Source organism: Zootoca vivipara, chromosome 8 (assembly GCF_965207765.1).
Source record: "Zootoca vivipara chromosome 8, rZooViv2.hap1.1, whole genome shotgun sequence".
Lineage (NCBI taxonomy): Eukaryota > Metazoa > Chordata > Lepidosauria > Squamata > Lacertidae > Zootoca > Zootoca vivipara.
The window spans coordinates 42,596,895-42,610,887 of NC_142591.1; the positions used below are offsets into that span (position 1 = coordinate 42,596,895).

General features: G+C 37.2%; 1 protein-coding gene across 1 annotated transcript in view; it reads left to right on the forward strand.

Annotated features, from left to right (window-relative positions):
- Window positions 1-12,111, forward strand: part of YES1 (YES proto-oncogene 1, Src family tyrosine kinase) — a 29,662-nt gene extending 17,551 nt beyond the window's left edge. The window contains exons 4-12 of the mRNA XM_035124564.3: window positions 477-575; window positions 3,133-3,236; window positions 3,335-3,484; window positions 3,645-3,800; window positions 4,189-4,368; window positions 6,036-6,112; window positions 6,491-6,644; window positions 6,999-7,130; window positions 8,191-12,111. Of these exons, the coding sequence (XP_034980455.1) occupies window positions 477-575; window positions 3,133-3,236; window positions 3,335-3,484; window positions 3,645-3,800; window positions 4,189-4,368; window positions 6,036-6,112; window positions 6,491-6,644; window positions 6,999-7,130; window positions 8,191-8,399 (1,261 nt within the window). The 3' untranslated portion in view covers window positions 8,400-12,111. The remainder of the gene's footprint in view (window positions 1-476; window positions 576-3,132; window positions 3,237-3,334; window positions 3,485-3,644; window positions 3,801-4,188; window positions 4,369-6,035; window positions 6,113-6,490; window positions 6,645-6,998; window positions 7,131-8,190) is intronic.
- The last annotated feature ends 1,882 nt before the right edge of the window (window positions 12,112-13,993 follow it).

Here is a 13,993-nt window from a genome sequence, read left to right on the forward strand (position 1 = left end):
ATATATATATAAATGAAAGTTTTTGCCAAATTGAAACTTGCTGTAAGACTGAAACTGCTTTTTGACATTCAGAAGATGATCATATTTTATTCCCTAATTGAAGAGTTATTTCTAAAAGCCACTTTCCATTATTTTCCAGAGTTGAGAGGACATTCTGTCTCCTTCAGGGCTTCCTAACCTTGGGAAACCAGAGCCTTTCAGGATCCATTTTCTAGATTTATCCTTTCCAGTGATTGGTCAGAGGTTTACTAGAGGCAAGGTGGAAATTGACCTTTCTACTGTATACAATTGCCCCTAAACAGGGGAAGATTTACTTGCTTCTAGTGCAACCTAGTTGAGATTCCGTTTTCCTAAATTTCAATAAGGCCATATTAGCGAATCCAGGACTGAAGATCAGTTTGTGTATTCATGTCATTTCACTTTGCAAAGTGACTTATTGTTCATGTATATTCAGTGTAATACCTTTTTTTCCCCAGGGAAGGAGACTGGTGGGAAGCACGATCAATTGCAACAGGAAAGAGTGGCTACATTCCTAGCAATTATGTAGCTCCTGCAGACTCCATTCAAGCAGAAGAGTAAGGCATTGTTGTGTCCTTGGTCAGTCATTTCACCCATAACCTTTCAACAGAAATATAGGCAGAAGACTTATAGGCAGACGAAAGATTGCCCCAGTCCAAGTGCCTTGAGGGACTAAATGAAACCAATCTCTTAATAAATGTTTTTTTACCGTATTTTAGCTTATACAGTATTTACATAACATATACCAGAGTTTTGGGAACAGTCTTTGCATGTGTAGCTGCTGATACAATTATTGGCCCATCACAGCCTGCAGATATTGGGTAAGGGACAAGCTAAGTTATTAATACATACCATTTACAACAGCTTTGGGGCCAAATTCAACTACTCTCTCTCCTGCTCACCCGCTACCCATGAGATGGCTCCAAGGTTTTGATTATTTGTGATGTTCATATGTACATGCAACCCTTGGAACTGAAGCCCTGTGTAATATGAAGGATTATTGCACAAGCTTAATCTAATGCTGATAGAAGAATGCTCTGCAATGCTTGTGTTGTTCAACAGATTTTTATATTTACCAATATTTTTTACATTCTATCCTAGTTGCTAAGGGCAACAGGGTCATGGAACACAGCTAGATGGCTACACCTCCACTGGGAAAGTGCTGGAGTACTACTTGTAGATTATGAAAGTAACCTTCCATTAACTTGCTGTGGGTGGAATTGAATAATAGTGGTTGATGACTCATGCAGTAGCAAGTCCTTTGACATAGATACTCCCAAGAATTTATCTTGCAGTGTTTGTTGCTATGAACCATACTTTGTTATCTAAATCTTGGGTGAAAGCAGTTATCTCTCTCTGTATTGCTGCATTTTTAAGTGCTTTTTTAAAAAAGCCTTTGCGTACTAGACAACCAATTTTTGTCTCACCACCAATCCACTCTCTTAAGTCCTCTGCCATGCATAGTGATCTTCGGAATAGGTGAAACTGCATCTTATGATGGTGGTGAAATTATCCTCACCCAGGCTTTGATGCAAACTTAAGGAACTTGTTAAAAACCACATCAGATGAGAACTCCCAAATTCTTATCTGGCTCAGGTCACGATCAAATTTGGAGAAGAATTAATGGCTTTCCCCTTAACGCAATTCCATTTTTCATTTGCAAGGAGGCAGCAGGAGCACTGAGCATTCATAGGGCAAAGGAGATAATTAAGCAGGAAGGCTTTGTTCCTTCTGTCCTTCTGTTTTCCTGACATGACAGTAAGCCTGGGGAAATATGAGACAGGTAAAGTCTCCTGTGGGTGCTGCAGTTGCAGCAACCTTTGGGAGAACTAAATTGCACATGACCACTCTGCCTTTGTACCCAGCGCATTGTTAATGAAAGAAGGAGAAAAGAGATGCCCCTCTCTTCTTCTCCCTCTCTACAACTTCCACTGCTGCTACCAGATTTCTGGGTAAATGTAGGGAAGAGGAGTTGTCTGAGTGTAGTGGACTGACAGGACCATTGAAGGCTGGCACTAATTTTTTTTATTGGACCTTTGGTTTGACTTGGAAAAATATTTTCAGTTTTTTGTTTTTTTCCCCAGGAGAACTTGGATAATATCTAAATTAATCTGGGGACAATTTTAGAAAGCTTTCCCATTTACAGTCTTATCTCATTTCCACCTGGGTTATGGGGAAAGCTAGAACCAGCAGAAGACTCCTTTTGCATACCATGTCTATGGTTTATTTTTTAATCTATAAATATTCAATTGCATAAGTTTAATTTTGTTGCTTGCTTAATGTTTGTTTCTATGCAAGTCAGGAGTGTTTAAGATATGATAGGATACAAAATGATATGTCACACATAACATAATATGTTTTCAAATTAATAAATAATTATAAATATTGCCTCACTTTAAAATACTGTTTGATATGCTTGACATTTAAAAAATACCACAAAACTACAATGAAACACTATTAAGACTGAATTTTTAATGAAAAAATGTAGAGGAACAACAAAATTACAATCCAAAGGCTACCTCAGCAAAACAAATGATTGCATTAGTCCAGTGGAATTTTTAACTACAGTGGTACCTCGACTTATGAAGATGATCTGTTCCGCGGCCGTCTTCGTAAGTCGAGGTTTTTGGGTGTCGAAGCGCCGCTTGTGTGCATGCGCAGACCGCGTGCACCGGGTGCGCGCGGCGAAAAGACTTCCAGGGGTTGTCGACTTCGGAAGTCGAAACCTTCGGATGTCAAGATATGACTGTATTTTAATTGAGCAGTTAACCCCCATGTCATTCCACAACTGTGGGCCACAAAAGAGTTTGCCATGGGATGTGAGAGAGTGGCTAGAGTTCAAGAATAAGAATAAAGACAGACTATTATTGGGCCGTTGGAACAATTTCAAGGTTCTTAAACCATAGCCCATAAAGAAGGAAACCATACTTCCTGTTCAAAAATAAAATATTGCAGGTTCATTTTATGGTAGGATCAGTGTGGAAAGCCATATTCTTATCACTTGAGATGCAATTGACTTTTTTTGTAAACTGTTATCTTTACACTGCAATATTATCCAGACTGTTGCAAGAGAATCCTTGTTTAACCATATATTTTTTCCTTTGAATTATCTAGATGGTATTTTGGTAAGATGGGCAGGAAAGATGCAGAGAGATTACTTTTAAATCCTGGAAACCAACGTGGTATTTTCTTAGTCCGAGAGAGTGAAACCACGAAAGGTATATCTTTAATTTTGTTATTTCATAGGGCAAACAACTATTGTTGTTTATAAATACATTGACAAAAGCAAAACTTTACTTTTTTACCTTTTTTTAAGGTGCTTATTCCCTTTCTATACGTGACTGGGATGAGGTTAGAGGTGACAATGTGAAACACTACAAAATTAGAAAACTTGATAATGGTGGATATTACATAACAACTAGAGCACAATTTGAATCTTTGCAAAAGCTGGTCAAGCACTATACAGGTAAGTCTTAAATCCTCCAGCTTCATATATAGAATCAGATCTTAATATTATTAAAAGATGTATAAAGAGCACTTTTCGTCTGATGAAAGAACTTCTGGAAATGACTTTTTGTTGTTGAAAAATGTGACTATTTGGGATTTCTTCTTCTTCTAATCATCAGATCATGCTGATGGCCTGTGTCATAAATTAACAACTGTGTGCCCAACTGTGAAACCTCAGACACAAGGTTTAGCAAAAGATGCCTGGGAAATTCCTAGAGAGTCTTTGCGGCTAGAGGTTAAGCTGGGTCAAGGATGCTTTGGCGAAGTATGGATGGGTAAGCATTGCACAGGGAAGGGACATAGTTAAGTGGTGGAGCCTAGGCTCTACATGCAGAAGAAACCAGGTTCAGTCTGGCTCCTCCCATTTCCAAAGGATCCCTGGAAGGAGGGCTAAGAGGACTTCTGCCTTAAGGCCTTAGAGAGCAACTGCTAGTCAATGTAGACAACCCTGGACAAGGTTGATCTAATTCAGAGTAACGCTGCTCATCGGTTCATGAAGAATGAATAAAAGGATTTTAATATGATTCTGAATATAGTTTTCAATGTAAAAAAAAGAGAAAGCAGTTATATTATAGGTAACTGATTATTATAATGCAATTTATTTATGAGATGTTGAAAATCTCTCTCTGCTGTAACTGACAGTATAATGCACTGCTTCCATAGGAACATGGAATGGAACTACAAAAGTAGCAATCAAAACACTAAAACCTGGTACAATGATGCCAGAAGCTTTCCTACAAGAAGCTCAAATAATGAAGAAATTAAGGCATGATAAACTTGTTCCACTTTATGCTGTTGTTTCTGAGGAGCCAATCTACATAGTCACTGAATTCATGACAAAAGGTACTTGTTTCTTCTTAGATGGATACAAAAGAGATTGAAATGGTAATATTTTGTAAATTCTGTTTGGTTTACTGGGTCTCCCTTGCAAATAATTTGCTGGTCTTTTTTCTTTCTTACATTGTCACAGTTTTAACTGCTTAACCGTTTGGTGTTCCATTCGGGAAAATTTTTGGGAACCTATATATGAATGGCATCAATATTTTGCTTCAATCCTATTGCTACATAAAATAAAGATTCATTTAAAACTATTTCAGATAAGAATTTCTAAAACAGGGTCTGCTTTGTATGTAATGCTAAACAATAGTACAGTGTTACATGCACTAGTCTCAGGTTCACACATCCCCCTGTCCTTTCTTATCTGGTTGTGACTACCATGAGGCAATTGGAAGCATTTGCTTCCATTTTCAACTAACCACTGTTTGTCATTATGTCTTAACAGTCTTAATGCTTCCAATATCCCCCTTGTAGCTAAGCAGAAGGGAAAGTGAGGGAGAAGACACAAGTACAAAGCTCATGAACATAACATTAAACTGTGGTTTAGTGCTTTGTGCAAACTCAGCCTAATTTGCATCTGAAACAAAATGATAATTCTTGTACTGCAGACATGGGGAGATGCTGATCTGTTTCCAATTTAGCACTTGGTGCATCAGCTGAAATTAGGCCAAGGCTCCTGTGCTCCCTCCCCTTCAGTCTCCTCCATGTGGCCCAGAAGAGGATTTTGGCAACATTTAGTTATATTTTCACAGAATCCCAGCTTCTTGTTGCATATGAACTAGTTTAAAAGGCTAGTTTCATAATGCAGAGTTTAAAGTTATAGAAAGTTATAAACCACAATCTTTGATTTTTAAACAACAATATGCTAGTGACATGGGAGAAAAAGATGGGGCGCATGAATCTCATTCCAGCTTCTCCATGCAGTGCTCAACCATGATTTAGCTTAGTGTCGTGTGCGAACACAACCATTGCCAATTAATGTTGCCTTCTGTATGTGAATGCATATGAGTGAATGAAAACTTTTGCACTCAGGTGCATAGTAGTAGTAGATGAAATTTGAACTGGCTTCAGTTCCATTGTTTTCCTAACTACTTGCTGTAAATGTAGAAACTGTTGTTGTACAGATTCTAGTAATCCAGTTACTTTGCAAGAGGGAGAGCTCTACTTGAACGCTGCCTGTGACTAATAGATAAATCAATACTATATTTGCATCCATTTCCACAGGTCACTTGTTTGTTTGTGCATATGTGATGTAAAATTGGTGCCTCACAAAGTTATGGAGGTGGTTTCTTTTTGTGGAGCCTCATGTTTAACCAATAAATTTTAAATGGCTCTGAATTAACAGCATTGAGCCTCTCATCTGGATAAACCCAAGAAATTAGCAGCAGTAGCAGCACTGCAGTCCCTTATATCTATTTCCTTCATTTTGATTCTGTCAGTGTTAGGTTTGTGCAATATGCTTGAGACAACCCTATTTTGAACTGAGTCCCTTGCAAAATTATGTGAAATGATTGTGTTTTGGACACTACTGTGTTTTGCAAAGAATATTATCTATGCTAACAGATTCCATAGCTGAGAAAAGAGCCTAGAACTGTTCCCTGTAAATTACTTTAATAATGTCTCATATAAGTTACCAGCTGCACCTAAATTAATGCACTAATGTCTTTCTGCAGGTAGCTTGCTAGACTTTCTTAAGGAAGGAGATGGGAAATATTTAAAGCTTCCGCAGTTGGTGGATATGGCTGCTCAGGTACTTGTTTAAATCAAGAGAGGTCATTTTGCTAGATTATTATCTTGTTACAACATGGAAGTATTGTTTTCATGTTAGATTTTCTAACATGTAGAAAAGGTTGAACACAACAGTCTGCTTTAACTAGTGTATAGCTTTTTCAGTTTATGAAGAACTTTTAATTCTGTTGCAAAATAATAATTACTACAAGCTTAAATAGAATATATGCATAGTTAAGTCTAAAAATCTTAAATCTAAAAATGGTAAAGATCTAGTAGTATCAGTGTTATGTTTGTAAAATGTAACTTAGGCAGCTAAACAAGAGCAAACATGTTTATTAGTTTATGTTAAGTATTTGGGAGGCTATGAACTGTTTTGTTAATATACAGTTTTTTAAAGATTGCAGATGGCATGGCCTACATTGAAAGAATGAACTACATTCATAGAGACCTTCGGGCAGCTAACATCCTTGTAGGAGACAACCTGGTGTGCAAGATTGCAGACTTTGGCTTAGCAAGGTTAATAGAGGACAATGAGTATACTGCCAGACAAGGTATATCTGTTATTTTGTTATATTTCTTATTAACCAACATAATTAATTTGAGAGATTTAAAATCTAGAACCACATCTGGATTCATGATCAGCAAGACCTAAGCATAACTGTTTGGGGCCCAATACACACTTGTAACATGGGCTTCTCTCACACACATATTACAGTTGCATACCATCCTTGCAGTCTCATGAACCATGAAAAAAAATCTATTTCAATTCTGAAATTGCATTTTCTATATTTCTGAAATTATACCATGTCCCACATTGGGGCTTTTCTATATTACCTGTTACCCCTATGGAGTCAATCTTACAAGTTCACACCAAAACTATTTTTTATACTTTTCTCCACTTTTAGGGGCCAAATTCCCAATTAAGTGGACAGCACCTGAGGCTGCATTATATGGTCGGTTTACAATTAAATCTGATGTCTGGTCATTTGGAATTTTGCTGACAGAGCTTGTGACAAAGGGTCGTGTGCCATATCCAGGTAAAAAAAAGAAAGAATAAGAATATTGTTGTTTGCTTATATGGTATCTTGAATGTGTGAGCCAACTCACTGTTCAATTTCTTCCTGTGTGTTTTTTGCTTAAAAATTCATGCAGTGCAAGATAGCCTCTTTTATTCAGTAGTATTCAAAACTGGTTTGTGTCCAGCATTGTTTTCACATGTGAACAAGAGTTCACCACTAAACTAAAAGTACTGAAGATTAATTTGTTAGTTTAGTTAGGTGGTTCTGCTTTATGAAAGGACTGGAGCCTACAAATTATACTATTAATGATTTTGGTCACCTCATAAAATTAATTCTCTAGACAATGTACATACCAATACGTGAAACAAGATTACACCACCACAATAATACAATAAATTCAATGCTAAAAGCTGTTCCAGCATGAAATAAAACAAATGTCCGCCACAGTAAAAAGAACCTTTCACAAATAAAAGAGCTAAAACCCAAGCTATCAGCAAAGACTAATATGAAAACGATATCAATAGGCCTGGGGGTATATAAAAGTTGTTGCAAAGAGAGAAGTTGAAGGAGCCTCAGGTTGTTGGGGAAGAACCCAGGAGAGGAGAGCCGTGGGAAGGTGAGGACCCTCAGTCCTTGCAACTGCCTCATTGGGGCAAGACCTACCGGTAAAGTTGCTCTGATCACTAGGCCTTAGCTGTTCTGGTTTCTTTGGAGTTAACTTCACTGACACTGGTTGTTTTATTGCTGACCTGACCCTGACTCCAGCTCCTGACATTAACTATAGACAAAACTGAAAACTGTAGTTAACAAGACAGTGTCTATTCATTTCAGATCTCGGTTTGTCACCCCCAAACAAACCAAGACTTATGACTGACTTCAAGTTTGAAAACTAAGACAATCATAGATAGCTTAGTGACACAAACCATGGGTTTGCATTACATCTGAACCCAGCCAATATCTTGTTTCAGATACATCCGTCATTCATAGATATGCAAAAGGCCAGAAAAACACTGGCAAACCCTTAAAAGCTCTTCCATGTTCCTGACTATAAACTTCAATCCATATTGTATAATTTTAGGCATGGTAAACCGGGAAGTTTTGGAACAAGTGGAACGTGGCTATAGAATGCCTTGTCCTCAAGGATGCCCAGAATCTCTCCATGAGTTAATGAAACTGTGTTGGAAGAAAGATCCTGATGAAAGACCAACATTTGAGTATATTCAATCTTTCTTAGAAGACTATTTTACTGCAACAGAACCACAGTACCAGCCTGGAGATAATTTATAAGTCTTTGGCCTACATTCATTGCACAAATCTGCCAAATATAAAATACTTCCAAAAAAAATCATTGCTGATTGGAAGGACTCAGAGGAAAGCAAATTGCCATTTGCATGCTCTTGATGGCTAGCAAACTGGAATTCCATAATACAATTGCACAAAACCACTTTTTAAAGTGTTATACCCAAATGTACCAATGATGTGATATTTTCCTTCCTTATTCTGTCAGGGTCCAGAAGAAGTATACCTTACAATTTGGTGGTGAAATGAGCATTACCATTACAGTTTATAAGAGTGGCACAGCTAATCAGTTTCTTTTTCTCTTGTCTTATCTGTACTGCAAAGGGAACACCAGCAATTAGATAAACTTCTGAATGGAAATGTTCTGGGAATAAGAAAGGAGGTGTACGGGACCAAACAATTCAGTTCCAATTTTATAAAATGTCCTGTGTCCAAAATTTGAGATAGCACTACAATTGTGATCTTGAGACCCATTTTACATTGATTAAATTAGGATAGGAAAGTATTCTTTTAAAAACCAGACAATTTATGATAAACTTGATTAAATTGTAGACCTCAGTAGTGGAGGTGAAGAGCATCAATGCACTGTAGAGATACTTTTATGTTAATGTAACTGGAAATTAGTATATGCAAGTTGATCTCCCCCCCCCTCCCACTCCTGCTATACTTTAATTATAAATGATAAAGGTAACTACAAGTTGAATTAATGCAATCAGGGGGAAAGAGAAAGTCTCGTCATTCTTTCAAGAGGTAGCCTTTCAGAGAGAAATGCCCCGTGAAACATGCCTCAATTTTGTGAGCTCCTTTCAGGAGAGGGAGGGAGAGGTGGTCAGTAGTTACAGATGCTTCCTATAAAACATTGCTAGTTCAGGGATTCACAAAATTGCACTTCTGCTTTTCTTAAAAAGATACTCTTATGTATCATTAACAAAGTATTTATGGAAAAGAGTGTGAAAAGTTGAGGGGCCCAATATATTTAGTATTAGATGATTGACAGCAAATTATTGATGGTTAGTTGGCCCAGCTCTTGCATACTATATTCGAGCTTCAAGCCAACAGAGCATGCGTACAGAGCAGGGTTTAGAAAAGCCAAATTTCCACCAATAAGTGGCTGTATGTGGAAGGAGGAGTGGTTGGTAGGATTTACCATTCCCTCCCCATATTCACCCCACTAGATTCAGCTAGTGGCAAGAGTGGAGCCTTCTCCACGTCCTTAGTTATATTTGGAAGAATTGCAGTTTCCATAACCTCTGACATATCAAACAATAATGTGCCGTTGGCATTGTTAGAATTTGCCAATTTTACTTTAAAAAAAAAAATTCTGCACAACGAACCTTTTCTGTGAAAATTATGATCAACATCATTGTCATATCAGACAAATCATGTGGATTTAGTTCTTAATGGTTACATTTGTTGCATCAGGAGTTCTGAATTCTGCTCCTACAAGATTTTTTTAAAAAACGGTGCAATTATGTTGCATTTTCTCTTATCATTTATGCATCCCTAACTATGAAATTTTCTAAGGATTTTATGTAGAAAATAAATTGGGGGGTTGTGATTTTACCTGTATGTTAGAATGGGTAATGCAATTACATTTATGTAATGATGCAACATATCAGTAAATTATTCTGATATTGATTGGATGTTAATTAACAAATGGAACAATTCATTGTAACAACATTTGTATAGTGAGGAAATAAAAAACACTTAACTTTCTGAGCCAGTTCATGAAAAACGATTATGTATTTTAAAAAGAATGCCCTCAATATCTACAACTTTCTTTGTGATAAGTCTTTTACCTCAAATCTTTGATGTAATTAAGCTGTTTTGGCAAATAAGAACTTGACACTGACACATTATTTTAATTAAAAGTAATACAATGCACTAAAAAAATTGATTATTTTTTATAAAGTATGTTCTTAATTTTGTTTAACAGGATTGATTTTAAATTAAATTCACCCAAATTATAGCAGCTTATCTTTTTAAAAAAGAAAAGAAAAACCCTGATAGGTTCAGGAGCTGCTTTCTTAAGCCCGTATGACATAGGGGTTAGAATGCCAGGGAGAGCAGGGTGCAAATCCCCACTTGGGATTCATGCTTCCTGGGGGTCCTTAGGCCAAGCACTGCCTCTCAGCCTAGCCTACCTCACAGGGTTGTTGTGGGGATCAGGGAGGCCTATAAATGCAATAAATAAATAAATAAATAAATAAATAATTTGAACATCGCTTTAGAACTCTAGAGCAGTGTTTCCCAACCTTGTGCCTCCAGATGTTTTGGGACTACAACTCCCATCATTCCTGACCACTGGTCTTGCTAGCTAGGGATGATGGGAGTTGTAGTCCCAAAACATCTGGAGGCACACTGGTTGAGAAACACTGCTCTAGAGGATTGTAATAATCACTATTCATGTTGGTGTTTCATTTTGCATTCTTCTAAACATTTTCCCTCAGCAGTCCATAGACTATATTTTGCAGGTGTCAGGGTTTACTTAATTTCTCTCCCCTAGAATAACAATTATTTTTCATGAATAATGTTGTCGGTCCTGTTTCCGTATCAGTGAGCAAGTGCATCCTTCTAAGATACACTCTGAACTGTTTTCCCTTACCAGCTAACAATAAGAAAACACTAACGGCTACTTTGCTACTTGTGGATGAGGCGTCTTATGATACTGTATTATGAATGTTTGTTATTAATTTGTAAACTTTGCATTGGTTCCTGGGCTACGGTCCCAGGATTGCAGCAGTATTTGTGGATATTCCCTGTTCCAGTACTTCGCCAAATAGATCAGAGACTGAACTGTACCTCCCCTACCAAGAAAAGGGTGGGGAGAGGGCACCATGAATTGAATAGTATCATTGCTATGTGTGCGTGTGGATCTCAGGATTCTCTCCCCTCCACTTCCTTCCACATATGTGAGCTGCATTGGTAGATGTTGGGGAGTTTGCACCCCACAGCAGCCTCTTGCATGAGTGGTGTGTGTGTGTGTGTGTGTGTGTGTGTGTGTGTGTGTGTGTGTGTGTGTAGTTGTGGTTTTCTCCTCAGTGGACTGGGAGTAATAAACACAATTAACTAAGAAAATTATGCAGAAACCCAGCTGAAAAGAATGGATGCCACCATATCCTTGTGTTGCTCCTATTCATTTCAAAGGGATCCGTGCTGGGAAAGTTCCCAACAGATTGTGCTGTTGGTTGTAATTTCTCAGACACTACTTCCATGCCATCTCAGCTCGTTTTTAATGCAAACGACACAAAAGCTTAGTTTTGTGCATTGTTTCCCATGTCTTCTTCCGCAACCTCATTCTTCATTCAGTATTGTACAGCCAATCCCACATCTCCAGTGTACAGAAGTGCCACTGTATATTATGACTGTAGAAATCCTAGTATACTGTTTTCTAAACAAAACAAACAATGATGCAAACTTTTTACATGTTTTCAACTACTACATTTATTGTATTTTCAGCACTTGTGCTACTGTAATCAATCATTTAAGAATGATTTTGATATTTTAATGGAAACAGTTATGTAACATTTCTGATCAAAACTGTATTTCAAACCTTGCCCATCTGTTTTGTTGAAGCTACATTGTGTGGTAACTTTTCATTTTTAAATTTTGGTTTGGTTTTCCTATCATGCTGTGTACACAAGCTTAAATATTTTAAATATTTTATTACTTTTGCATAATTAAACTTCCTAAAGTATAATCATTGTGTAGTGGATACTGTTTACAAAAACAAACAAACCATGGTTTAACATCTGTGGAAATCTAAGCATAACTCATCATTCCTCTATTCAGCAGTGGTACATATTTATATTACAGTCTACAATATTTGTTAAATGTCATATTTTGCTAGATGTATGTCAATTCGAAACCATAGTCCTTTCCTCCAAAAGGTATGATATGAAAGTTCAAAAAATAACAAATTGTTGGAGCAAAGTGTTTAATACCTGTGACATTGACAATTGGTATTTTCAGACAGTATCCAGGGCACTCTTCCCCATTCAAGTTTCCTGGATTAAATCAATTTTTACCCAGACTTATTGAAAGTGGCCACATATTTGCCTCTGAATCTTATTGAAGTAGGCCATAGCAATTTGGTAATTTGTAGCAGCAGTCCATATTCCTATGTAATTATATCAAAACATATTGCATATACTGTATATCCAAAAAGTCCCCACTTAACAACTCCCTACTATTTTGGAAGGTGCTCATTCCTGAAACTTGCTACTTCCACTGATATTCCCAAACGTCTCTTAACCCTCGTTTTGCTGCCCTCTTGGCCAGCTGTTGCTTTTGTTCTAGGCCAGTCATTTGTCTCTGATGAAGAGCAAGTGAAATACTGTCAAGGGTAAAAACATCCTTAGAAAAAAAGAAGTTTCCTTGTAGAGAACACCCAGGCTTGGGAAAATCTCAGGATAACGGTGCTACAACCAGTTACTAGAAATTGGAGAGAGATGCAGGGATGATTTTTCTCTACTCTCACCCCTTAATTTCAGAAGTACAGTAGACAAACTTCCACACAGCTCAAGGCAAAGACACACAGCTTTGCTTCCTGCAAGTCGAGCAGCACTATGTGCAGTTTCAGCAGAGACAAATATCCATGGGATTGTTCCTATGTCTCTTATTTATACCATCTATTTGCAGTCTCTCTTTCTCTCTGTCCGTGTGTGTGTGAGAGAGAGGGAGATAGCAAGTGTATGAAATCCGCTTGAGGCCTATTTTGAGTGTGAAAATGCACACAGCCTTTCACATCAATAACAAACAACATACATTACAAGGTGTGATATTATCAGTTCCTATTTCTCTGATATGTTTTGTGACCTGGTTCTACTGTGCTTTTATTAGCAATTTATGCATTTTCCTCCATTAATCCATTTTCTACCTGTCATCCTCTTCTGACTTGCCAATTACGTCTCCTTACTGATTTGTTTCTCTATCCCGATAATCGACATAAGGTATTTTTTTTAAAAAAAATTGGCCTACATAAACTGGTGTGAAGCCCAGATACCCAAACTTAATAATTTTTGCTGTTTTTGAAATGACCAGTGAATTTCTCTCAAAACCACAGGCTTGCAAGTACAATACAGTAAATTTTGAGCAGGGCAACTGGACTGTGGCCACAATTAGCATGTTCTAAAAATTCTAAGGTTGGCATCCAGCTAAGTCACTGAGTCACTGATCTCAATCGACTATTTCAGAGAAGTAGGAACTTTTCATAAAACACTACCTTTACAAAGTACTCAGTCCAGATTTCAATGAATGCTCTCAGTATGACTTGGATACTACCCCAGATGCTTAGAAAGTTAAGATAGTTTTAATCTGTTTTAGCATTTTAACTTTGTATGTTTGAATTTTTTTCTTGATTTTATTGTTTACCCACTTTGAGGGTTGTTTTTTTTTACAATAAAGCAGTGTATAAATTTTATGAAATAATAAGTAAATAAAATAAACCTCTGTCATTTCCAACTGCTAGATCTCTACGCCCTCCCATTTAAATGGTGCAATGATCATGTTGCTTTTCTATCCATTGGTACTCCTTTCAGAAGCAACACACAAGTATTATACTTCTCAAAGGCTTATATGTG